Raw genomic sequence first — 23,881 nt, 5'->3', positions numbered from 1 at the left:
GTTTGCATTAAATGTTTGGTAAGTGTAAAAACTACTGTACTTTAGTAAAGGGTCCCCTGTGTTGCACAGGTATGTATATTGATGTCTTATATAGAGAAGTAAATAACAATGATAAAAAACTGATATGACAATTAAACATTTTAGGTTTGATGCTTCATTTTATTAGGGTGAAAAAGGTGAGGATTGGATAGTTCTGGTACAAAGGACATGAGTCCTGACATTAGAAAGATTAGGTTCTTACCTTGATAATCTTCTTGTAGATGTGTCTAGTGGTCCTGAATATGCTAGACTTTTGTATCTGATTTCACAAGTTGCTTGCAGAATGCTGTCAGTCATCTGATTGACTTGAGGCCCAGAATTGGCCTTCAGTCGTCTGAGCTTTACTTTGGTACGATGATGTATATGGAGTATCTACCCAAGCCCGATTCTTCATCCAGTACTGGCTCTATGGCACAAAGATTCTGTGGCCTTTGTACCATTGCCCAGACTCGTTGGCCAGCCGGCCAGAGAATCTAAAAAAGAGACCTGGACAGGGCATAGAACTTGATTTTGTAACCCTCTCAAACAACTTCTAGAACCCAATGGTCTGTGCCTATCTGAGCCCAGACTGACCAAAAGGCCAACAGCCTGACCCCTATCTATGTGTGTGTGTGTGGGGGGGGACTTTGCCCCAGTCCTGGCATCATTGAGCTTTCTTGGAATTTGGGGAGGGGCGAGAGCCAGAGGCTTGCTGTCCCTTACCCCTACTGAACCTCTGCCGTGACCCCTGAAAAGACCTCTGTTTCATTTGGCCTCTTGCATAAAGGATGGAATCTTCGAGAGCCTCAAATTCCCATGTCCCATACCCCGAGTCATCCGAGGTCTGCTGTCCAGCAAGGCTTTAGGGAAATGTTCCATAATGCTGGCCATCAGGTCATCCAGACCCTTGCCAAATAGCATCTGCCCTTGAAAGGGAAGCCTGCTCAGAGTAGCTTTAGAGGCTGATTCTCCTGCCCACTGTCTGATCCAGAGCATCCACTGGGCAGAGATAGCATAAGCAGATACTTTGCTCATTACTCTGATGATATAATCCACCCCTGATAGAAGCATTTGGGGATCTTCATCATTCTCTGAGGCCAGGACTTGAGCCAGATGGGTGTGGCAAGCATGTCTCACAAAGGAAGCTGCAGCTGCTGCCTTAATCCCTAGAGCCAAAGCTTCAGATTGCTGCTTGAAGACCACATCCACTTTATGATCCTGAGTATACTTTAACATCACACCTCCACTAGGCAAGGCTCCACCAGAAAATCCAGCTTTGGCTAAACAAACAGCTGCTGGAAATCCAGATCTATCAGGTAAAACTTGGCTTTAGTCTTAGCCACTTGCAAGGACACTTCTGGAGACTCCCAGTGGGCCGTGACCAACTTTGTGATGTCCGAATGCAAGGGAAAGAACGTGGTCAGAGCAACTGAGCTGGTCAGAGCAATTGAGCTGTTCATAATTGAGCACTGCAATAAGGGTGCTGAAGGAACTTCTAGCTTCAATTCTCATAGCAAGTTAGGAATAATGCCCAAGAGTGCACAGGCTTTGAACAGCTGGCACACCGTGGGGTTTTCCCCTTGGTCCAGGGCCAATAGCTCTCATTCAGAGACCCAGATTCTGCCAGAGAAACTGCATCCTGGGACAATAATGGCATGGAATCGGCTTTCCATCCTACCAGTCTATGCCCGACTGAATATTCTGGTCCAGATCTGTGTCCTTGTTTGGTCAGGGTGCATACTGAGCAGAGATCCTCTGCACCACCGTTTACATCGGAGATGAATGCAGATGCTGAGAACCCTTGACAGTTCAAATAGGAATTCTACATAAAGATCACAAAATCCGAAGTGAAGCCTTGAACTTAGGGTATCGAGAACCCTGGCAGAGACCCCCTGCCGGTTCTCCTGGGCTCCGCAGGCACCACACATTTGTGCTTGGCCAATGCACCTTTGTATGGCTCTGCAAAGAGTCTCCTCTCTTGGGAACATGCCTCCTGTGGAACCCTAGCCCTGAAGAAGCTAAACTCAAGGCTACTACCCCTCCCAGTTCCGTCACACGCATGACATGGACGCTCCTTGGCCGGCTATCCAGCACAAACCTGGCAAGATATAAGGGTAGGAAGGCCTGAGGGGTTCAACCCTGTCGAATTTAAGTAAAATTGATGGGTTTTGAGGCAGATGGAGGCTTTAGAAAAAGATTTGTTTAAAATTGAAGATGGCCGCCAGTAAAATCACACCAAAACGGCCTATGGGAACTTCTCTGAAGTACAAAAAATGCAGGGAAAGGGGTTTTAGAGGTGGGGGACCTTGGCTCTAGCTGCAGAAACCTTCAAAATTCACTTTTGGAGACCCCCCCCCCCTAATTTTCCCCATAGGCTATAACAGCTATACTGAGCCATGTGCCTGCCTGCTTCAGGTCAGGAATGCAGCTCGGTTAAAAGGAGAACTCTGCCTCAGGTTTGCCGTACAAATTTGGTCTTCAGGCTGCCAGTTGGACCAAAGTTGAACTGAACCTCAACCCCTCCAGAAAACCTTGCACCGTGAAGAGGAAGAGGACCACACAGCCAGTCCAATATTAATCCTGGCCAAGCAGGAAAGGAGCAAAACAGCCTGCACTCAAGCTCCTGATAAATCAGGGATGCGAGCAGCTATGCTGGGGACTGCTGAGCTCAAAAAATACAAAAGCAGGCTGGCTAGCTAGGTGTCCCCAAGGGCTGATCGTGCTAGCAACAGACTTGGATGCAGATTCTGGGTCAGACATCGACAGCTGGCAAGGCAACCTTCAGGGTTCCTGTGATCCATTCCCCTTGAAGCTAGCTCGCATCTAGTTTCGGTCCAGCAGGGCTGTGGGTGCTGGCTGCATAAAATGCACCCCCCTCTACCCGCGCATGGATTCACAAGGGTTGAGGTCTTAAGTCGGGCCCTAAATCTGACTGGCAGCCCAAAGTTTTCAGCTCGTGGAACTGGTGTGCTGTGAGGCAGTGTTTTCTCCTTTTCCAGCTTCTGTGCTACAGCAGGCTAACCCGGCACAGATAGTGAGCACTGGCTATTGATCTCTATGGGAAAATTGCAGGCGGGAGGTGTCTGCAGGTTTTAAAGGGTTGCTATGGCTATGTTTAGGGTCCACCATCTCCAAAACCCCTTCTCTGAATTTTTTTGACCCTTGGGTGAGTTTTCTTGGACCTTATTTAGTGCAAAAAACAAAGAAAATGACCCACATTTCCACAGAGAAATGGCAATCCAAACAAAAGATGTGGAAACAATTAATGTTTATTTCTTCAAAGAGAACTTAAAACACTATCCACATTTGTGTTTCACGGACCTAACAGGCCATGTTTCGGTAAAACACCTTCTTCAGGGATCCAATTAAAAAAGATGTAATAAGATAGCATTGCTAACCAGATGTGAAGAAATGTGGGCGCTATGCCATAAGCTCTTGCTAAATATTAACCCCTTGCTTTGCTCTAAACTCACTAGGGCTGGACTCCTCTAGTGTAGATGCCCCTATATCACGTCAGATTTGTGACGGATGGCTGGCTGGGCAGAGGCTGTGTGCCAAGGGACACATGAGGGAGGGGCGGAGTTTCAGGCTTAGCCCTTATTGGCACCCTTACACCTGGGGGATCGTAGAGAATCCCTTGTCTGGGGAAAAGAACTCTGGAGACTGGGAATAGAACTCGAGCAAAGTGCAGATGCGTAGACACTGTGGCATCCAAGAAAATGCAGTGTGAAGACCTGGACACCTCGGGGGTTTCCCAGTCAGAGCTTTAACCTGGAATTTGTAAGCTTATTCTGGAAAGCCTACTTAAACAATCAGGGGTCTTCTACTTTGACCGAGGGGACAGTGGTGTCTGCGCAAGAGGATGTATTCTCTCCAAGTGAGCTTTCTATAGCAGATGTTCCTGGGCAGAGGACCAGTCTGATTATAATGGGGGAACTGGAAGTTAGATCCCATGCCTTTATTCTCCCAGCATTCCCTTTAACCAAATTAGGACATTAAGAGCCCCAGAGCCAGCTGGTACCTCGCCAGCCTGTTCAACCCCTGAATTAGCATACTGCCACCCTGTTTAGACTCACCACCCTCTTAGATTTTAAGCTGGACTGGTGAAATCCATGGACCTACCCCAACCGTGTGTGGTAGTTTTTTTTGGCTTTGCTCACCCTTCCCTGCAAATTTTTCTAACAGAGAGAGAAGAAAGATGAGCCCAAATGCAGTAGGTTCTACTACATGGACTCCAGATACCACCCTCAGTACCTCCAGCTTAACCCATCCCTGAGCCAGGATCAGCAGGTATGGCTATACCTACTGCTGAGACATCCTGTGAGGTCACGCAGGAAGTTTCAAGTTTATTTAAAATGTGATAAAAACGCTCATAAAACATTTCAAAGCGATGCACATATTAAAATTAGGGGGAAACAAGGAAGTCATAAAAATACGAACAAGGACAAACTTAGGAATGTTTGCCCCATCACTGCTGTCTTGAGGTGTCTGCTGAAGACCCTGACCAGCTTATAAGCGGTCACTACTACTGCTGCCCGATTCAGGAAAAAAAATTTAGATTCGATTCAGCCTATTGAATCGATTTTTCGATTCGATTTTCCTGCCCAATTGGGTGTTTTTTTCCAAACATCCTGGTGGGTTTATTTTATAGCCTCTTCACCCCCTTTGCCCTCTCCTACCCACACTGGTCCTGTGGTGTAAACAAAATAAACAAATAAAAAATACTTTTCCTCTCTCTCTTAAATCATAGCTCACGTTTGCGGTCTAACACCAGCTCTGGCGGGATACACATTTCAAATCTGACATATTGTAAACACAAAACAGAAAATAAAATGATTTTTTGTACCTTTTGCTGTCTGGTCATTATTCAAATCATGTTAGTCCCAGGCTCTGGTTGTCTTCTGATAACTTTCTTCTTTCTCCGTGCTAATCATCCATCTTCCATCTGTGTCCTCCCTTTCCATTTCCATTCCTTTCCCCTGGTCTGGCATCTGTCTCCTTCCCCCCCCATGCCCTGACATCTCTCCCTCCATGGTCTAGTATCACCCCGGAGAGCATACCTGAAGACTTCAGAGCCCTGGGAGAGAAGCTGAGGAAGATGGATGCGCAGGTGGTATTCTCCTCGATCCTCCCAGTGAGGGGCAAGGGCAGTGCCAGGGAGGATCGAGTCCGGAGGGCGAACGACTGGCTGCAGGGATGGTGCAAGGAGATGAACTTTGGGTTCCTGCACCACGGAGAGGCACTGCAAGGACTGCTGGGACCAGACAGGTTACATCTGACCAGGAGGGGGAAGAACGTCCTTGGACACCGTCTAGCCCGCCTACTACACAGGGCTTTAAACTAGGTAAGTTGGGGGAGGGTACGGGCACAAACAACCCGCCTGATGAGCTAAGCTACCAATACTCTTTAGAGACTGAGCTAAGTAAACACTATATTTCTGGGGCACACTACATTTATGGGTCTAGGGGAAGTAAACATAGCAATTCTGGGTCTAGAGAGAGTACACACTGTAATTCTGGGCCCAGCGAGAGTGCACACGTTGCAAATTGCACTAAAGGAGCTCAAGTAGCCCAAACGGGAATACCCCCGCAGGGTACACACATTACCGAGTCTGGGATAGGAGCACACTGCAGTCATGGGGAGTCAGGGACAGGTACACGCTGTAGCGCTCGGTCTAGGGAGTGTAAGAGACACACAAATAATGCTCATGGTGTCCTAGCTGATAAAGAGGGATTGTCCCCACTGACATACAACAAACACACAACATGGAGGGCTATGTACGTCAATGCCCACAGTCTGGGAAACAAGATCCTAGACTTGGAAACAGAAATGAGGAATGCCGACCTTAATGTGGTGGCGATATCTGAGACCTGGCTAACTGACTCCCACGGGTGGGACATGGTCATTCCAGGTTACAACTTGCTTCGTCGGGACAGAGAGGGTAAAATGGGGGGGGGGGTGTAGCATTATATACTAAAGATAACATTAAGGTCACCAGAATCACAGATGTACAGTACACTGGGGAATCCCTTTGGGTAAATTTGGCCAGAGGGAAGGACAAATGCCTGTATCTTGGCATAGTGTACAGACCCCCAAAACATCAAGATGACCTAGATATGGAACTAATTGGAGATATAGAGAATATCACCTTGCGGGGGGACACAGTATTGGTAGGTGACTTCAACATGCCTGATGTGGATTGGGTCACACTTTCCTCTGCTTCCGGCAGCAGCAGGAAGCTATTAAACTCTTTGAATGGAGCAAGACTCAGGCAACTGGTAATTGAACCAACAAGGGATCAGGCAATTCTGGACCTGGTACTTACCAATGGAGAAAGTATCACACAGGTCTCGGTGGGTGAAACTTTGGCCTCCAGTGACCACAATATGATATGGTTCAATCTCAGGAAAGGATTCACGAAATCTACCACACTGACCAAGGTTCTCAAATTCAAGGACACAAACTTCCAAGACATGGGAGACTTCGTTCACCAGGCACTACAAAGCCAAGCAGACACCGACAGCGTGGAAGAAATGTGGTCAACTTTGAAAGCCACCATACAGGAAGCAACAAACCGCTATGTTAAATCAGTGAGCAAACGGAGTAGGAACAACAAGCCACAGTGGTTCTCTACGGAGATCTCGGACCTCATCAAAGAGAAGAAAAAAGCATTCGTCTCTTACAAACAATCAGGGACACAGGACTCTAGAGTAGAATATCTGGCCAAGTCAAGAGCCGTCAAAGTAGCAGTTAGGGAGGCCAAATTCCGCATGGAGGAGTCTCTAGCAAAGAACATCCAGAAAGGGGATAAATCTTTCTTCAGGTATATCAGTGACAGAAATAAGAACTTGGGCGGGATAGTACGTCTCAGAAAACCAGACGGAGACTATGTGGAGACGGACTCGGATAAAGCCCAACTGTTAAATAAATACTTCTGCTCAGTCTTCACCCGCGAGGCGACGGGAATCGGCCCTCAGCCACAAACAAGGGTTAAACCAGTTGACCCGTTTAGTAATTTCAAGTTTACACCCAGCAGCGTCTACTGCGAGCTGTCAAAAATCAAGGTCAACAAGGCAATGGGGCCTGACAACTTACACCCTAGGGTGCTCAGGGAATTGAGTGATGTCTTGGCGGAACCGCTATCCGCACTCTTCAATCTCTCCCTTAGTACAGGTAACGTCCCGATGGACTGGAAGACGGCTAACGTCATTCCACTCCACAAAAAAGGCTCAAGGATGGAGATGGCAAATTACAGACCAGTGAGCCTCACATCAATAGTGAGCAAACTAATGGAAACCCTAATCAAACGCCAATTGGACAGGATCATGGACGAGGAGAATCTACAGGATCCCCGCCAACATGGATTTACTAAAGGGAGATCCTGCCAATCCAACCTGATCAGCTTCTTTGACTGGGTGACGAAGAAGCTGGATGCTGGTGAGTCCCTGGACATCGTCTACCTGGATTTCAGCAAAGCATTTGACAGCGTACCACACCGTAGGTTGCTGAGCAAGATGAGTTCTTTAGGATTGGGCGACACATTGACCAAATGGGTTGGGAACTGGCTTGGAGGTAGGCTTCAGAGGGTAGTGGTGAATGGCACCCCCTCCGAAATGTCAGAGGTGATAAGTGGAGTGCCACAGGGCTCCGTCCTTGGCCCGATCTTGTTCAACATCTATATAAGAGACTTGACAGAAGGGCTCCGAGGTAGAATAACATTATTCGCCGATGATGCCAAACTAAGCAATGTAGTGAGCAAAAGCACAACAGACAAAAATTCAATGGCAGACGATATGATGCATGACCTACTTCTACTGGAGCGCTGGTCTAGGTCCTGGCAACTCAGTTTCAATGCCAAAAAATGCAAAGTCATGCACCTGGGGAGCTGAAATCCATGCAAGGTTTACACCCTAAATGGCGAGATCCTGACAAGAACTGAAGCGAAAAGAGACTTAGGGGTGATTGTCAGGGAAGACATGAAATCTGCAAACCAAGTGGAGCAAGCTTCATCCAAAGCAAGGCAAATCATAGGCTGCATATGCAGGAGTTTCGTCAGCCGCAAACCGGAAGTCATTATGCCACTGTATAGATCCATGGTGAGACCGCACCTGGAGTATTGTGTGCAATTCTGGAGGCCGCATTACTGCAAGGATGTGCTGAGACTGGAATCGGTCCAGAGAATGGCCACCAGGATGGTCTCAGGACTCAAGGAGCTCCCATACGAGGAGCGGTTAGGGAAGTTGCAGCTCTACTCACTCGAGGAACGTAGAGAGAGGGGAGATATGATCGAGACATTCAAGTATCTCACGGGCCGCATCGAGGTGGAAGAGGATATCTTCTTTTTCAAGGGTCCCGCGACAAGGGGGCATCCGTGGAAAATCAGGGGCAGGAAACTGCACGGTGACACTAGGAAGTTCTTCTTCACTGAAAGGGGGGTTGACCGCTGGAATAGTCTTCCAATCCAGGTTATTGAGGCCACCAGCGTGCCAGATTTTAAGGCCAGATGGGAAAGACATGTGGGATCTATCCGCAAAGATAAATAGGGAGGGTCATTAGAGTGGGCAGACTTGATGGGCCGTGGCCCTTATCTGCCGTCTATTTCTATGTTTCTATCTCTCTTTCCTCTCCTCTCCCTTCCTGGGCTTCCTTATCCCTCCTTCCCTCTCTCTTCCCAATTGGGTGCAGCAGCAGCATTTCTCTTCCCCCTTCCCCTCTCACTCTCCTCCTCCACTGCTCTCCCCTCAGTCTTGCTGCAGCTTTCTCTCTTCCATTTTAAGTCCAGCAGCACTCATCTGTTCCCAATCCAGCAGCACCTCTCCCTCTCACCTCCCTCCACCACTCAGCTCCAACAGTACCTCTCCCTCCCCTCCTCTCTACTTCTGTTTCCCCCACCAACTAGTTGCAGCACCTCTCCTTTCCACCCCCAGGGCAAGCAGTACTTCTCCTCTCCGACTAGCAGGGCTCCTCTCCCTTCCCTTTCCCTCCCCTCTGACTAGAAGCAGTACCTTACCCACTCACCTCCCAGGACTAGCAGCACCACTCCTTCCTCTCCTCGCCTCCTATCAGCACCCCTCCCTCTTGTCTCCCAGGTCCATCGGCAGCACGCCCCCCTCCCGATTAACAGGCTCTCACCGGCTTGTGGATTCCCCGGCTTGACTCGGCACAGCCTGAAGTTCTGTGTCTGACTCCGGCCAAAGAAAGTAAAAAAAGCCCTATTTATCAGGAGCTTGGATTAGCAGCTGCACCACTCTCTCCTCCGTAGCTTTAGCGGGTCAATTCCCTTCTGTAGCCTCAGGGCCTCTGATAGGCTGTCCCGCCTCTGAGGAAGAAGGAAGTTGCATCATCGGAGGCGGGACAGCCTATCAGAGGCCCTGAGGCTGCAGAAGGGAATTGACCCGCTAAAGCTACAGAGGAGAGAGTGATGCAACTGCTAATCCAGGATAGCGTTACCGGGAGGGTTTGAAAAATTGCCTGGTTTTCGGGCTTTTTTTACTTTCTTTGGCCGGAGTCAGACACAGAACTTCAGGCTGTGCCGAGTCAAGCCGGGGAATCCACAAGCCGGTGATAGGGTTTTTTAAAAAAAATGTTTTAAGTGGCGGCATTGGTGACCGCGATGACAGCTGGGCACGGGGAGGAAGGTTGTACCCCGAATCGGAGAGGCCGATTTTTTTTTAAATACACATCGATTCGAATCGATTCACCCAAAGTGAATCGGTGAATCGATTCGAATCGGAAATTGGGCAGCACTAGTCACTACCCCTTATCGCGCTAAGAGCTGCAGTAGGCCTTGAACTGGCAACTTCTGGATCTTTATTCTATCTCTCTGGTTCTGGCATGGCAACCAGCTCAGCCTGCTTCTGGCTTCTCTCCACACTTGAGGCTCCACAAAAACTTATCAATGTTAACAACAGGACACCCAGTCAGCACATTTGGGATTGAAAAAGTCCACCCCAGTGCTTCAGTTCACCAGCTGTGAATGTTCACTCTGTCCCCCACCCACTACCTTTTCTACAATTCCACCCATCCAGAACCTGTCAGCCCTGTTACTTCTGGCTGCTGGGGCAAGCCCAACAGCCTCTTCATTTCTCAGCTGCTTCTCAGGGTAACTACATTGGGTTTTCTGAGAAGATGCATCTTAAATCTGCTACTTTACATCTATGATGCTAAAACTTGGGCTCAGCTGAAGAAGGTGATTGAACCTAAGCAACAGGATTTAAAAAAAGAGGTTGATCCACCATCAGACAATGAGAGTTTTAATAGTAAAATATGAATCATTCTTGAAAACTGACATTTTTTATAGCCAAAGATACAACTAGTTGTAGCCCAGGTCTCATTTAATTGTTATAGTAATTAAATAATAATTGCATCACATTTGTACAGATACAGAAATCATTTATTTCTTTAAATATTTTCTAATTTGAACATACAGTGTTATATATTCAAATGGAATGTATCAACACACAATAGCACTCAAACAATACATACCCAGTACATCAAATCGGGGTAAGTTATAAGATTTTCTATAGTCACTACCTTTAACAATTATAGTATTGGCGTGGGGTTCTAACCTCTTTTACAGATGTTGATCTTGGACAATTATCTTTTCCTAAACTGTTTTAGCTCGCAGCATTTTTCATGCTGTATTGAAATGGCTGATTAAGACTGGCAGTGCAATTGATCATGAAGAATCACATTTGTCCTATTGGTGATCTTAAATAAAAATGATGGCCAATTCTTCAGGCTGCATTCTGGTTTTCAACAAGTGAAGTTGTATTCACTTGATGTTCTCTTTAAGATCCAAGGAAATCCAAATGAGGGAAATAGAACAAAATGCTTAAATCATTAGTCTAAACAAGCTGAAAAAAAATGTTCATTTTTTTATACACTCCAAATCCATGCTTATGTTTCCCTCAAGAAAAGGAGCAGGGAACACCTTTCACATATGATACCTTCCCCCTCCCCCCCCCCAAAAAAAGACAGGTATTGAAACACCAGGGAAATGCAACTGATCTAGCTAGGATGTGCTGCTTTTGCACCAAAAAAACAGAGAATTGAAACCTATGAGTATTTAGTATACACCTTCAAGTAAGCAAGTGCCTGTACTGGTGATAGGAGGCAATTCGGAGCAATGCTGATAGTTTTCTGTTGACTTCCTCTACGGTGCATGGTATGCAGGTATAGTCCATTCATTCCCAGAGGAAACGCACATACCAGATGGTCTCATTCTTAAGCTGAGGCCCAAACAGGGGGTTCATTTGTGCTAAGATGGCAATAAGCCAACTATAACCAAAAGAAAATACATTATTATAGGGAATAAAACTAAGTACTTGTCTTTAAAACTACACTGTTAACCAAAATAAAATACCACATAAAAGTCTTAATAGTGTAATCAAGAAACAAACTGCAGCATAAGTTACACAAAACCATTTAAGAGGGGCTGCTGAAAAGCTCTAAGCCCAACCAACAAAGTTGGGGCAGTCTCCATCTAGGGTTATATACATAGGCCAGTGATTTTCCACTTTTTTTTTTGTTCCATTGGAAAAATATGGAACCAAAAAAAAGTGGAAAATTGTTGGACTAAGTATATAGCCCTTGATGGAGATTGCCCCAACTTTGTTGGTTGGGCTGAGAACTTTTCAGTGGCCCCCTCATAGTAGTGAGCTTCTGGATGTTCCTATTTTCAAACACAGCATACTCATACTATGGTGCTCATTTTCAAAGCACAGACTTTTTTTTTTTTTTTTTTTGGGGGGGGGGCAATTTGGAGATATCTGCCAAAAATGTCCAAATACCAATTTTGGAAAAAATTTCATCCAATGCTGTAGTTTGTCCAAATAGCAACATGGCATAATTTGGGTGGGACTACAGAGAGCCCAAAAACAAGATGCCTAATAGTGATACTTGAACAAGAAGAAATGTCCAAATCTTGGACTTAGAAGGGTAAAGGGGTTGGGACTTGATATACTGCTTTTTTTGTGTGGTTTACAGAGTCAAAGTGATTTACATATTTGGGGGGCAATGAAGTGTTAAGTGTCACAAGAAGATGCAGTGGGAATCAAACTCACAACCTCAGGGTGTTGAGGCAGCTGCTGTAGCCACTAGGCCATTCCTCCACATCCTAATTTAGACCTGTTTCAATCATGTCTGGTGTTAAAAAAAATAAGGTGCTCTGATTAGCTGATCACTGCAGGGATTAGGCATGACCCCTCTGTAATTCCCTAGTGGTTACTATCTCCCTCCCTCTCCCCTGAAAGTGAAACTGGAAAGGAATACCAGGCCCTATGACAGCCTCAGGTATTACAGGCATTCTGACCAAAGCCAGTGTTGAGGAGCAGTCTAGTGGTTAGTGCGATGGATTTTCAACCATACGACAACAGTTCATATCTTATCCCACTTTAACTCAATTTTTTATAAATTGTGAGCCCTCCAAAAACAAAAACATACCTACTGTACCTAAATATAGAAGCCACCTATAAGCCTTAAGGCTGCTGAAGTGGTTTACATTCAGGTAAACTAGAATTTGAAACCAGGGTTGCTTTGTTTAAAGTCTACTGCACTAACCACTAGGCTATACCTGTGCTCTGCCTGGACGTCGGTGTGGCCATTTTTCTCAAAATGATGCCAAAATGTATCTATCTCTGCCTTTTTTTTTTTTTTGCTGTTCATAAGTTGGAGGTTTCATTTTGGAAAATGGCTATTCCATTTGGACATTCTCAGCCCAAAACAGCAGTAGCGCAGCCATTTTTTAACAGAAAATCTGGTCCTTTATTCCAATTTGAAAATGGCTGTGAGATAGCATTTTTTTAGGGGGGACGTTATGAGCAGGACATCCCAAATTTTATGTCATTTAGTTTTTTTTATACCCCTCTATTGGGGAGAAAAATGAGGATTTCATCAGGGTGGCATCTAGTAAAAATAAAACTAACATGCTGCAAAGAATATAAGAGCTACCATACTTTGACAGACCACAGGTCCATTAAGCCCAATATCCTGTTTCCAACAGTGGCCAATCCAGGTCACAAGTACCTGGCAAGTTCCCAAAGAGTAAACATATCCTATGCTGCTTATCCAAGGAATAATAAACCTAGGTGTCCAGACAAAGAACTGGAGCCCTACCAGCTTTCTTAGACAGACTAAATGACCACATAATAGAAGATACAGAGCTAACTAAAAATATACTTACAAAATATAGCAGCAGACTGCGGTGGTCACCAACATGGTAATTATCACCCTAAAACACAGATAAAGAAAAGATGGCAGTGTATTTAACAGCCAGGAGGCCAACCAGAAAGGAAGAGGAGAAAGAAAGCTGATAGGAACTGGATATCTTACTCTGCTATTCAAGGTAGACTAGGCAATAGAGGGAGTGGGAGAGAAGCACCCTGGATCTATCTCTCTCTTCCCCACTCCCTTTGCAACAAGGGAGGAAATGAGAGGACAGTGAGAGAAAGGGAAAGATGTTGCCAATGGGAGTGGAGGAGAGGAAGAAAAGTTGGACTCATGGAGGGACAGAGAGAGAGAGGTTGGTTAGGGAAGGGAATGAGGTCCAGAGAAGAGGAAGCGTGCAGGAGGCAGAAAGAAAGAAATACTGGATGCACAGTCAGAAGGAAGTGCAACCAGAGGCTCATGAAATCACCAGACAACAAAGGTATGAAAAATGATTTTCAATTTAGTGATCGGAATGTGTCAGTTTTGAGAATTTATATCTGTTGTCTATATTTTGCACTACATTTGTCTATTTTGTTTGTAGCTGTTCCTAAGGTGACATTGCATATTTTAAAGTCATCTGCCTCTTTGAAAAAAAAAAAAAATGAATACAAATAATAATTAACATTTTCTTTGTGTACAGTGTGCTTTGTGTTTTAATTTTATGGCTACAATTATGTATTAATAAGATTATATTGTGTGTATATGAAAAATGGAAGAAATTGCATTACAATTATGGGGGCGGAGTCAGGGGCAGAGCTTGGCCTGGGGTACTCGGTTAATATTTGTTAGACTTAGGGGATACTTGGCTCGAAGAAGTTGAGAAACTCTGATCTAAGCCACAGCACAACTTAACCAGAATTAGCTGATATGAAGGTGAAAACACTAGTTTCTCTTTCATCTGGAAAACTCCACAATAAACTATTCTATTACATATACATACACAGGAGTCTGTAAATTAGGTGATTAATCCATGCTCATGAACCACTTGCAGAAGGGTGTCAATTACATCTATCAGCTCCACCTCCTTCACCAGTGAAGTGTAGCTCCCGCTTCAGTTTTTCCTTCCGTAAGCAAACCAATATCTATTTTCAACTCTCTAGCCGGACAGTCAGGGTGTGAGTGATGGTGCAAAGGCTATTGGACATTCAAGCCATAGAACCAGTTCATGAAGAAGAATCGGGCATTCACAAACACTCCATATACTTCATAGTGCTCTCACTGGTTTTCTGCTTCTCATGTACCTAAAAAAATTGTTATGAGTTTTTGCCTCCTTTGGCAAGTTTCTCTTCATATTCTTTCTTAGTTTTCTTTATCAATGCTTTGTATCTAACTTGCCAGTGCTTGTGTCTCCTTATTTTCTTCATTTGGATCCTTTTTCCATTCTTTAAAGGATGTTTTTTTGGCTCTAATAACCTCTTTTATTTCACCTTTTAACCATACCGGCTCTCGTTTCCTCTTCTTTCCACCTTTGCTGATATGTGGAATACATCTGGTCTGAGCTTCCATGATGGTGTTTTTATATGACATCCACGCCTGGTTTACTAACCCAACCTTTACAACTGATCCTTTTAGCTTCTTTTAACCATTTTCCTAATTTTATCATAGTCACCCTTTCGAAAATTAAATGCCTCTAAAGTAGATTTATTTTGTGACGTCACTCCTGTTAGCAGCTCAAATTTGATTACGTTATGATCACTGTTTCCCAGTGGACCCACCACAGTTAACTCCTGTACTATGTCTTGCCTTCCACACAAGACCAAATCTAAAATAGCTCCCCCTCTTGTTGGTTCCTGGACCAGTTGCCCCAAGAAGCAGTCAGCCATTTATGACGTCTAGAAATTTTACCTCCTTAGCAGTGTTTGCAGCCTATGCTAAGGTCTGGAAGCCTTTCCAGCTCTGGTGCATCAAAAGTCAGTTTGAGCCTCTCAAGGCATCAATTCCTGTGATCCTGCTATTCCTCATGCCAGATTAGAAAATTGGCCTAGCAGTGGCATCTGTCAAAGTCCAGGTGGCGGGCCTCTCGTGCTTCCAAGCCTGAGGGGAAAAAATCCCTAGCATCTCACCCCGATGTGACCCAGTTCTTGAAGGGAACACTCAGGTTGTGGCCTCCCATAAGATTTTTTTTCCCATCATGGAATCTTAATATCATTCTGAAGGGTTTGTCCAAGCGTACATATGAGCTTCTCCAAGAGGTATCCCTTCTGCATCTCACGGTGAAGACGGTATTTCTGGTAGCAAGTCTCTGCAAGACAGATCTTGAACTCCAGGCTTTTTCTGCAGTGAGCCCTTCCTAAAAATCTTAGAAGCTGGGATTTCTCTGTGCATAGTACCTTCTTTCCTACCGAAGGTTGTGTCTGTCTCTCATGTCAACTAAGAGGTTAATTTATCTGCTTTTTATCCTATGGGTTCAACCAAGCAAGATGTTATATTGCAGAGTGTAGTAAGATTTATGGATGACTAATCAGTTACATAAACAAGTTACGTGCCTGTCTTAGTTTTCTAGAGGAAACCATAAACTACTTACCCAAGGTTCGTTATTTTGCCAGTTTATACTAAGAATAGAGACCAAGGCTATATGAAGAATTTTATTAGAAATATAAAAATATAATTTACAAGCCAGCAGTAAATAATAAACTAATTATTTGTTCACAATGTCTCTGAATACATAAATGAAACTCAGTACATAATTATTACACAATAATTCCTAAGTAAATGAGTGAATATAATAATTCTTACACACATTAAATAATTCCTTATAATAATAATTCCTGATTAGCAGCAACTCTAAAAATATAGCTTATCACCACAAGTATTTCACTTCCTTGTCCCAAAGACAATAGAATTCTCTCTCTAACCCAGCTGAAAAGACAATAGAATTCCTTATTCTCACCACATAGATCAGGCCTCAGCAAAATCGAGGAGAAGGTATCGGTATCTTTCCTCCGCTTAGCAGATATGGAAATTCTTCTGATTAGGAACAGTCCTTCAGCCACTGGAAAAGCTGTAAATTAGGTTGGCAGCAAAGGTTTCCTTTATGTGATGGAATCCAGATCTGTAGAAAGTCCGATTTCTCTCAAGCAGAGAGTCACAAGAGGTAACTTTTCAGGTCTTAATTATTAGAAGGTATCCATGTAGAGAAACCTATGATAAGATGCTAGTTCCCTTACATCCTAGCACAGACTAAACAATAATTAGGCACCTTTCACATGGTTTTCGTCCGGAATTGGTCCGGACCAATTCAGAAACAGGACTTATATGAATAGCCTTTCTGTATAGAGTCTCGCACATGCTGTGAAACAGAGGCGCCTTCATTAGATAAGAACAGCATAGGAGCAATGCCTCCCCCAAGATTCACAAAGGCTGAGCATGTAGGCATAGCTGGATGTCCTTGACTAGAATACAGTTCTGGTACATACCCAGAATGCATTAGGCATCATAAATAGAAAAGATGTTTTCTTCTTTCTCTTCTTGCATGGTTCATGCTGGAATGATTTCTTGCAGACAATGGTTCAGACTTTATGACGTCAGAGAGGCCTAACCATCAGGTGTGAATAAGGAAACACTCCTACAAGAGGTTTGATATGCAAAGAAATTTACTCCACTACTTGGACAAATGAATTCTGAAATAAGAATAGCATTACTGGGTCAGACCAATTGTCCATCAAGCCCAGTAGCCTGTTCTCACAGTGGCCAATCAAGGTCCTTAATACCTGGCCAAAACCCAAGGAGTAGCAATATTCCATGCTACCGATCCAGGACAAGCAGTGGCTTACCCCAAGTCTTTCTCAATAACAGATTATGGACTTTTCCTCCAGGAAATTGTCCAAACCTTTCTTAAAACCAGCTACGTTATCCGCTCTTACCACAACCTCTGGCAATGCATTCCAGAGCTTAACTATTCTCTGAGTGAAAAAAATATTTTCTCCTATTGGTTTTAAAAGTATTTCCTTGTAACTTCATCGAGTGTCCCCCAGTCTTTGTAATTTTTGACAGTGAAAAATCAATCCACTTGTACTTGTTCTATATCCCCTCAGCTGTCTCTTTTCAAGCTGAAGAGTCCTAACCGTTTTAGTCTTTCCTCATATGAGAGAAGTTCCATCCCCTTCATCATCTTGGTTGCTCTTCTTTGAACCTTTTCTAGTGCCACTATATTTTTCTTGAGATAAGGAGACCAGAATTTAATGTAATATTCCAGGTGACGTCGCACCAAGGAGCAATACAGGGGCATTACATAAGAACTGCCATCACCGGATCAGACCATGGGTCCATCAAGTCCGGTGATCCGCTCACACGGAGGCCCAACCAGGTGTAACCTGGCAAAAACTTAGTCACCTGTAACTCTCTATGCGCCTTCTGAGGAGATGTGCATCTAACTTGCCCTTAAATCCTAGAACGGTGGGTTCCGCAGCAATCTTCACCGGGAGAGCGTTCCAGGTGTCCACCACTCGCTGTGTGAAGCAGAACTTCCTGGCATTTGTCCTGGGCTTGTCCCCCCCTCAGCTTCAGTCCATGATCTCTTGTCCTAGTCACATTTGACATCGCAAATAACATTTTGTCCTGCTCTATCTTGTTGATTCCTTTTATTATTTTAAAAGTCTCAATCATATCCCCTAGCAAACTGCTTTTTTGGACATCACCGCACATTGGGCAGGTTTCATCGTATTGTCTACAATGACATCCAGATCCTTTTCTTGGGTGCTAACCCCTAAGGTTGACCCTAATGTCCGGTAACTGTGATTCAGGTTATTCTTCTCAATGTGCATCACTTTGCATTTGTCCACATTAAATTTCATCTGCCACTTGGACGCCCAGTCTTCCAATTTCCTAAGGTCTGCCGGCAATTTTTCATAATCCACATGTGTTTTAACTTTGAACTGTTTAGTGTTATCTGCAAATTTAATCACTTCACTTGTTCCACTTCCTAGATCATTTATAAATAAGTTAAATAGCACCAGTCCCAGCACAGACTACTGCGGCACTCCATTGTTTATTCTCCTCCATTGAGAAAAATAACCATTTAACCCTACCCTCTGTTTTGTATCTGATGACCAATTCCTAATCCACAACTGAACTTTGCCACATATCCCGTGACTCTCTAATTTTTTTCAGGAACCTCTCATGAGGAACTATGCCAAAAGCTTTTTGAAAATTTAGATACACTACATCAACCGGCTCACCTCTATCCACGTTTATTCACACCTTCAAAGAAGGCAAGCAAATTGTTGAGGCATGATCTCCCTCGGCTGAACCCAGCTTTCAAGGCTTCTATCGCCAGATGGATTCGCATGGCAATTTTGTTGGTGTACAGTGGCTTTGGCAAACAGCTGCCTATTTCCATCAAAGCTCATTCGACATCTTCATGGGCAGATTCCCAGGTACTTTTGCCCGAAGAGATCTGTAAAGCAGCTATTTGGTCCACTCCATACCTTTACAAGGTTCTACAGAGTGGATGGGGTGGCTCGAGAGGATGCTGCTTTTGGGTCCTCAGCCTTGCGGGTAGGCTCATCTGTCCCTCCCTAGACAGCTGGCACTGCTTTGGTACGTCACCTAATGTACGTACTCCTGTGTATATATAACAGAATGAAAGATTAGGTTCTTAACCTGGATAATCTTGGTTCTGTTAATATACACTGCCTGCCCTGTGCATTCTACAGTTCGCTTGCTTTCTGCCACGGACCACTCTATAGGCTGGAACTGGAGTTTTTCTCCTGTCAGTTGGATGAACATGTATGATTAATTTCCTAATAAAGTACTGAGTTATTGAGCTTTGATGTTTCTTATGTGTTAGTAATAGCTGCACACAGTAGGTTGGTTTATTGCTATACCGATGTTGCAAGATCATGCTAATTGTTCTTTTTCCTGAGTCACAGAGCAGAACAGAAATATATGTTATTTTCTGTTATTCTTTCAGTGGAGCTTGACTGCTTTGGTACAAACTGAAGAGGGAATTTATACTCCACTGGTGAAGGAGGAGGAGCTGCAAGGTATGATTGACACCCTTCTGCAAATGGTTCACAAGCATGGATTGATAACCTAATATACAGACTCTGTGTATAGCATAGATTAATCACCTAATGAACGGACTCCTGTATATATTAACAGAACAAGGATTATCCAGGAAACAACCTAATTTTTCAGCGACTATGAAATAAAACATGTAAAGTATCAAAATTGTTGTCACCTAATGAAACACCAAACAAAACACTAAAAGTACTTATCTGCGCATACCCCTCTCCTATAATGTCCAACACCATGGGTTTTGACTCAGGTATGCACAAACAGTAACATAATGAGCTGCTAGGAGTGCAGTGCTTCTTTGCTGCTTCCTTTCATATTAGCTGCATTACTAGTCACACAGATGAGACTAGCTCAGTGGAAATTATACTCTGCCAAAACACGTGAAACAAACTGATGAATATTCTTACCAGTTTATCAGTGGTCTTTCTCATTGCCAAAATTACTAAATATATCAATTTAAATCATGGTAAGCTCCTTTTGTAATCATTTTTAAGCTTGAGGTGTTAGTGTCAAGTTTCCAAGTCGGTGTGAACAGAGCCATAATCTGATCCCTATCCTCTCCCGTCCCCATTCACTTTTGATCTTTCCCTGCAGCAGTAATGATTTTTTTTATTGGCCCTATCCCCACAGATTGCTGTGGGTTTCCTGTTGTCCCTGTGCACGCCTCTATATCATACTGTAGCATTTATATCATTTAGAGGGGGGTAACATTATAGGTAGTTTTTGCATGTATGTAGGTAAATGACCCATTATAAAGCAGAGTGGGTTAAAAGTACCCATACTGACATCATGTGTACTTTGCTGGTGGGCATGTACATAGGCAGAGTTTAGGCACTGATAAAAAGATATGCTATTTACATGTATACGTAAATAATTTTCTTTCTTCTAACTAGATCAATTGAGAACTTGTGGGTTACGTCTGTTGGCCAATGGATAGAAACACAGAAACAAAATAGCTCTGTGTGATTCACCCCTTAAAGGCACTACCCAGTCTTAGACTACTCAGTATTTTGAAAGACCAAGCAATGGTGCTCATGTTCAGTGGATGGGATTTGATATACCACTTTTCTGTAGTTACAATCCAAACAGTTTATATATTATGCACAAGTACCGGTATTTCTATTTGTACCTGACGCAATGGAGGGTTAAGTGACTTGCCTAGAGTCACAAGGAGCCACAGTGCAAATTAAACCTAGTTCTCAGGCCACTGCACTAGTCACTAGGTCACTTCTCCATGACTATTCACATTTCCCAGTCAAATGAATTCATCCATTACTTTCACCAACTAGGCAGTGTTGTACTCTAAGGACACGCAGTTCTCCAACTGGGTCAGGAGCTGGACTACACTCCCTGAAAGGCTTCATTTAACACAAGACTCTATTTCAGGAAATAGGTGACAGCTTGGCTCTACATCTAGGCTTTTAATAAAATTAACTAACTTACTAGTCACACCAGTTATAATAATAATAACTTTATGTTTCTATACCGCAATACCACAAATAGTTCAATGCGGTTTACAGAACAAGAAACTGTATAAAGACAGCGATATTACAGAAAGCTTCTGGAATTACATCAGGAAATTGAGATGAATCAAATTTAGCTTAGAGTGTTTAAAGATACATCAAGATAGAAATAGAGTCAGAGAAATTTATCAAAAAGGTAAGTTTTAATTGACTTTCTAAAAGTTTGATAAGAGAATGCATTTGGCATGAATATGGCTAAACACTCATTCCATTCGCCAGCCTGGAATGATAATGTTCTATCAAGAAATCTTTTGTAAATACAACCCTTCAAGGATGGGAAAGCAAACAAATAAGCACTGCTTGTGCAGGTTATGCCTGGAAATGTAAAATGATGTAATAGATAAATCGGAGATGAACCTGCTTAGCCACTCTTACCATACCTGAGATTACATTCATACAGCGTTCTTTAAATTAGACTAACAGGAATTAGAAAATAAGGGTTCAATCTTTACTTATACTCTGTTTATTTAAAATGTTTTATTATGTTGGCATTGTAATAGAGCATACTGTGCCACAATGTGTATTGTTATTTGTCTATTGCCTATATTTGATCTATTCTTGCTGTAAACAGCCTTGAATGAGTTTCTTCCAAAAAGGCAGTAAATAAATCCTAATCAATAAAAAATAACTGCAAAATTGATCAGAAAGATGTATTTTTGATTAGGTCTTTGCAGGACTGAGGGTGTCAGGTCAAATGCGCGCCGAGACAAAGGCGCGAGCAGACAACTGAGCGCAGCGTGGAGACGCGCGCCGAAGAAAAAGACTGTTTTTAGGGGCTACGACAGGGGGTGTGGAGGGGGAACCCCGCCACTTTACTTAATACAGATCGCGCCACGTTGTGGGGGGGTTTGGGAGGTTGTAACCCCCCACATTTTACTGAAAACTTAATTTTTTCCCTGTTTTTAGGGAAAAAGTTACGTTTTCACTAAAATGTGGGGGGTTACAACCCCCTAAACCCCCCACAACGCCGCCGTGATATGTATTAAGTAAAGTGGGGGGGGCTCCCCAACAAAAACCCCCATCGCAGCCCCTAAAAACAGTCTTTTTCTTCGACGTGCGCCTCCATCTTGCGCTCAGTTGTCGGCGCGTGCCTTTGTCTTCCGCGTTACTGTCTATGAACCGGACTGAGTGGTTGTTAAAGGGAAGGGGTAAAACGTGGACCTCACGGATCTAAACCCGCATGTCCTTAAAAATCTGAGGTCCGTGCTGTTTGTAGTTAGTTTCTGACTCTGACAGACCTCGGTGACAATTTAGTGCTGACGGATCCGTCTCAGCAGAGGGAGGGAAAAGTATTAGGATCCGTCAGCGCTAAAATGTCACCAAGGTCTGTCGGAGCCAGAGACTAGTGCTGGAGCGGCTCTAAAATAAATCCTTTAAACTGGTTTCCTGCAGCCCCAGTAAATCGGCTCTGACAGACCTTGATGACATTGTAGCGCTGACGGATCCTAATACTTTTCCCTCCCTATGCTGAGACGGATCCGTCAGCGCTAAATTGTCACCGAGGTCTGTCAGAGCCAGAAACTTAACTACAAGCGGCACGGACCTCAGATTTTTAAGGACGTGCGGGTTTAGATCCGCGAGGTCCGCGTTTTACCCCTTCCCATTGTTAAAGGATTATTGACAGGGAGATATAAGTCTTTTGTCCAGTCTCCTTCCATCTCTTTTCCCTTTCTTCAGTTTAATATAAACTGCCTTGATGCTGAAAGGCACTCATAAATTATTTAAATAAAGTGGAAACTCTTTCAACAGAGGCCTTCTTGTGTCTAGAGTTGAATGATGCCGCAGGTCACCTTGAAGATCATTTGTAAAATGAACAAATTCTTATGGTGTTCATTAATGCTACTTTGCAAATCATTTTAATGGATTTGTATTTTATTAGGTATTTTTCTAAACAAGTTCAAGGTGAGTTACTTTTGGGTGCAGCTAGTAGGTTCTTGTGCAAGAGAATCTGCATCTGAAAGTAAGGAATGGGAAGTGCCTTTCCCGAGGCTCCAAGAAGTATTACTAGGAGTGGCAGGATTTGAACTCTGGCCCTCCATAGGCAGGAGACTGAGAAATCACGTGTTGACAAACCTGTCAACAGCACCTCGGTGACAATTCAACAATCATTCCTTGCAGTCTAGAGACTCCGACATCTTTTTCTTAAAGGACCCCACAATGCCAATGTCCTAGTGATTTAAGTATGAACATTCACCTGATACACAAGTATATCGTAACAAGATCCGTGTTCTTTATCAATTTCAGCAATATGCGTTAATCTGATAGCATGAAGCGGCCAAGATTTTCAGGCGGCGGCAGCAGAGGCCGCACTTCACCATCACAGCATCGCTGCAGGTTGCTCAGGCATTGCCAAGATTAGAAAACCATGGCAGGGCCAGAGAGGAGCCCGTAGAAATCATTTAAAAGCAGCAAAGCCCACGGCTGTGAGCTGAATCAGGGGTTGGAAATGAAAGAGAATGGGTGATGAGTACGAAATTAGGGGAGAGGATGGATGAAAGGGATGGAGTCAGGAGCGACATGCTATGCAAGGATCATGGATCAGAGGATAGGATAGATGACGTGAGAGGAGGACACGGGATGGATAACATGAAGATGCAGAGGGGAGGGATATAGAGCTAGAGTGATGCGGCCAGAAACCAGGGATGGGTAAGAGCCAGGTCGCGGAAAATGGGGAGCAACGTACTGAAACAGCTCAAGGAGGGAGGAGAACGGCCGCTACGGACAGTACTCTCTTACCCTCGGTTAGGACCTTTGGGGACGAACCAAGGCGCGACGATACCGACCAGCCCCCAGAAGGCGGTGAAGATAATCATGGGCACGGCGAAAGAGTGCGCCGTCATGTTAGCAGAGAGCAGAAGAGCTTCGGGCGACACACGGCAGCTCAACCCACAGCCGCGACTTTAGCCGATCACTGTTGCCACCTGACTCTGCCTCGCGCTTTCCTCATTGGTTGCCTCCGACTGCCGCCTGAGTGGGATTGGAGAACTCCGAAGTCTGTCAGCAGAGCAAGGATTGCCGGGCTAGGCGGTGTGTCCGTTTTAGCAGCCCTCGGGTGTATTGTTCCTTTGGGTTATTTCGGTTATTTTCAGCGTGCCTGGCTCCACGGGAGGTGT

The 23,881-nt window shown here is 44.2% G+C and overlaps 1 protein-coding gene across 1 annotated transcript; it reads right to left on the bottom strand.

Moving 5' to 3' along the window:
* Window positions 1-10,254: 10,254 nt before the first annotated feature.
* On the bottom strand, window positions 10,255-23,676 carry LOC117359518 (V-type proton ATPase subunit e 2). The gene is made up of 3 exons (XM_033942447.1): window positions 23,505-23,676; window positions 13,202-13,249; window positions 10,255-11,298 (listed from the first exon to the last, which is right to left on the bottom strand). The coding sequence occupies exons 1-3, from the start codon at window positions 23,606-23,608 to the stop codon at window positions 11,205-11,207; spliced, it is 246 nt and encodes an 81-aa protein (XP_033798338.1). The 5' UTR covers window positions 23,609-23,676; the 3' UTR covers window positions 10,255-11,204.
* Window positions 23,677-23,881: the final 205 nt, after the last annotated feature.

The sequence above is a fragment of the Geotrypetes seraphini genome, chromosome 4, assembly GCF_902459505.1.
Source record: "Geotrypetes seraphini chromosome 4, aGeoSer1.1, whole genome shotgun sequence".
Classification (NCBI taxonomy): domain Eukaryota; kingdom Metazoa; phylum Chordata; class Amphibia; order Gymnophiona; family Dermophiidae; genus Geotrypetes; species Geotrypetes seraphini.
The sequence above is the reverse complement of the archived record's forward strand: the minus strand, read 5'-3'. Positions and strand labels throughout refer to the sequence as shown.

Bases quoted from the DNA above. Each gene is read 5' to 3' on its own strand.
- LOC117359518 (XM_033942447.1), bottom strand. From the start codon at position 23,608: ATGACGGCGCACTCTTTCGCCGTGCCCATGATTATCTTCACCGCCTTC. The intron at 13,250-23,504 runs GTAAGAGAGTAC...TCTGTGTTTTAG, and splicing joins CCCAAAGGTCCTAACCGAGG to GGTGATAATTACCATGTTGG. The intron at 11,299-13,201 runs GTAAGTATATTT...TTTTGGTTATAG, and splicing joins GCAGTCTGCTGCTATATTTT to TTGGCTTATTGCCATCTTAG.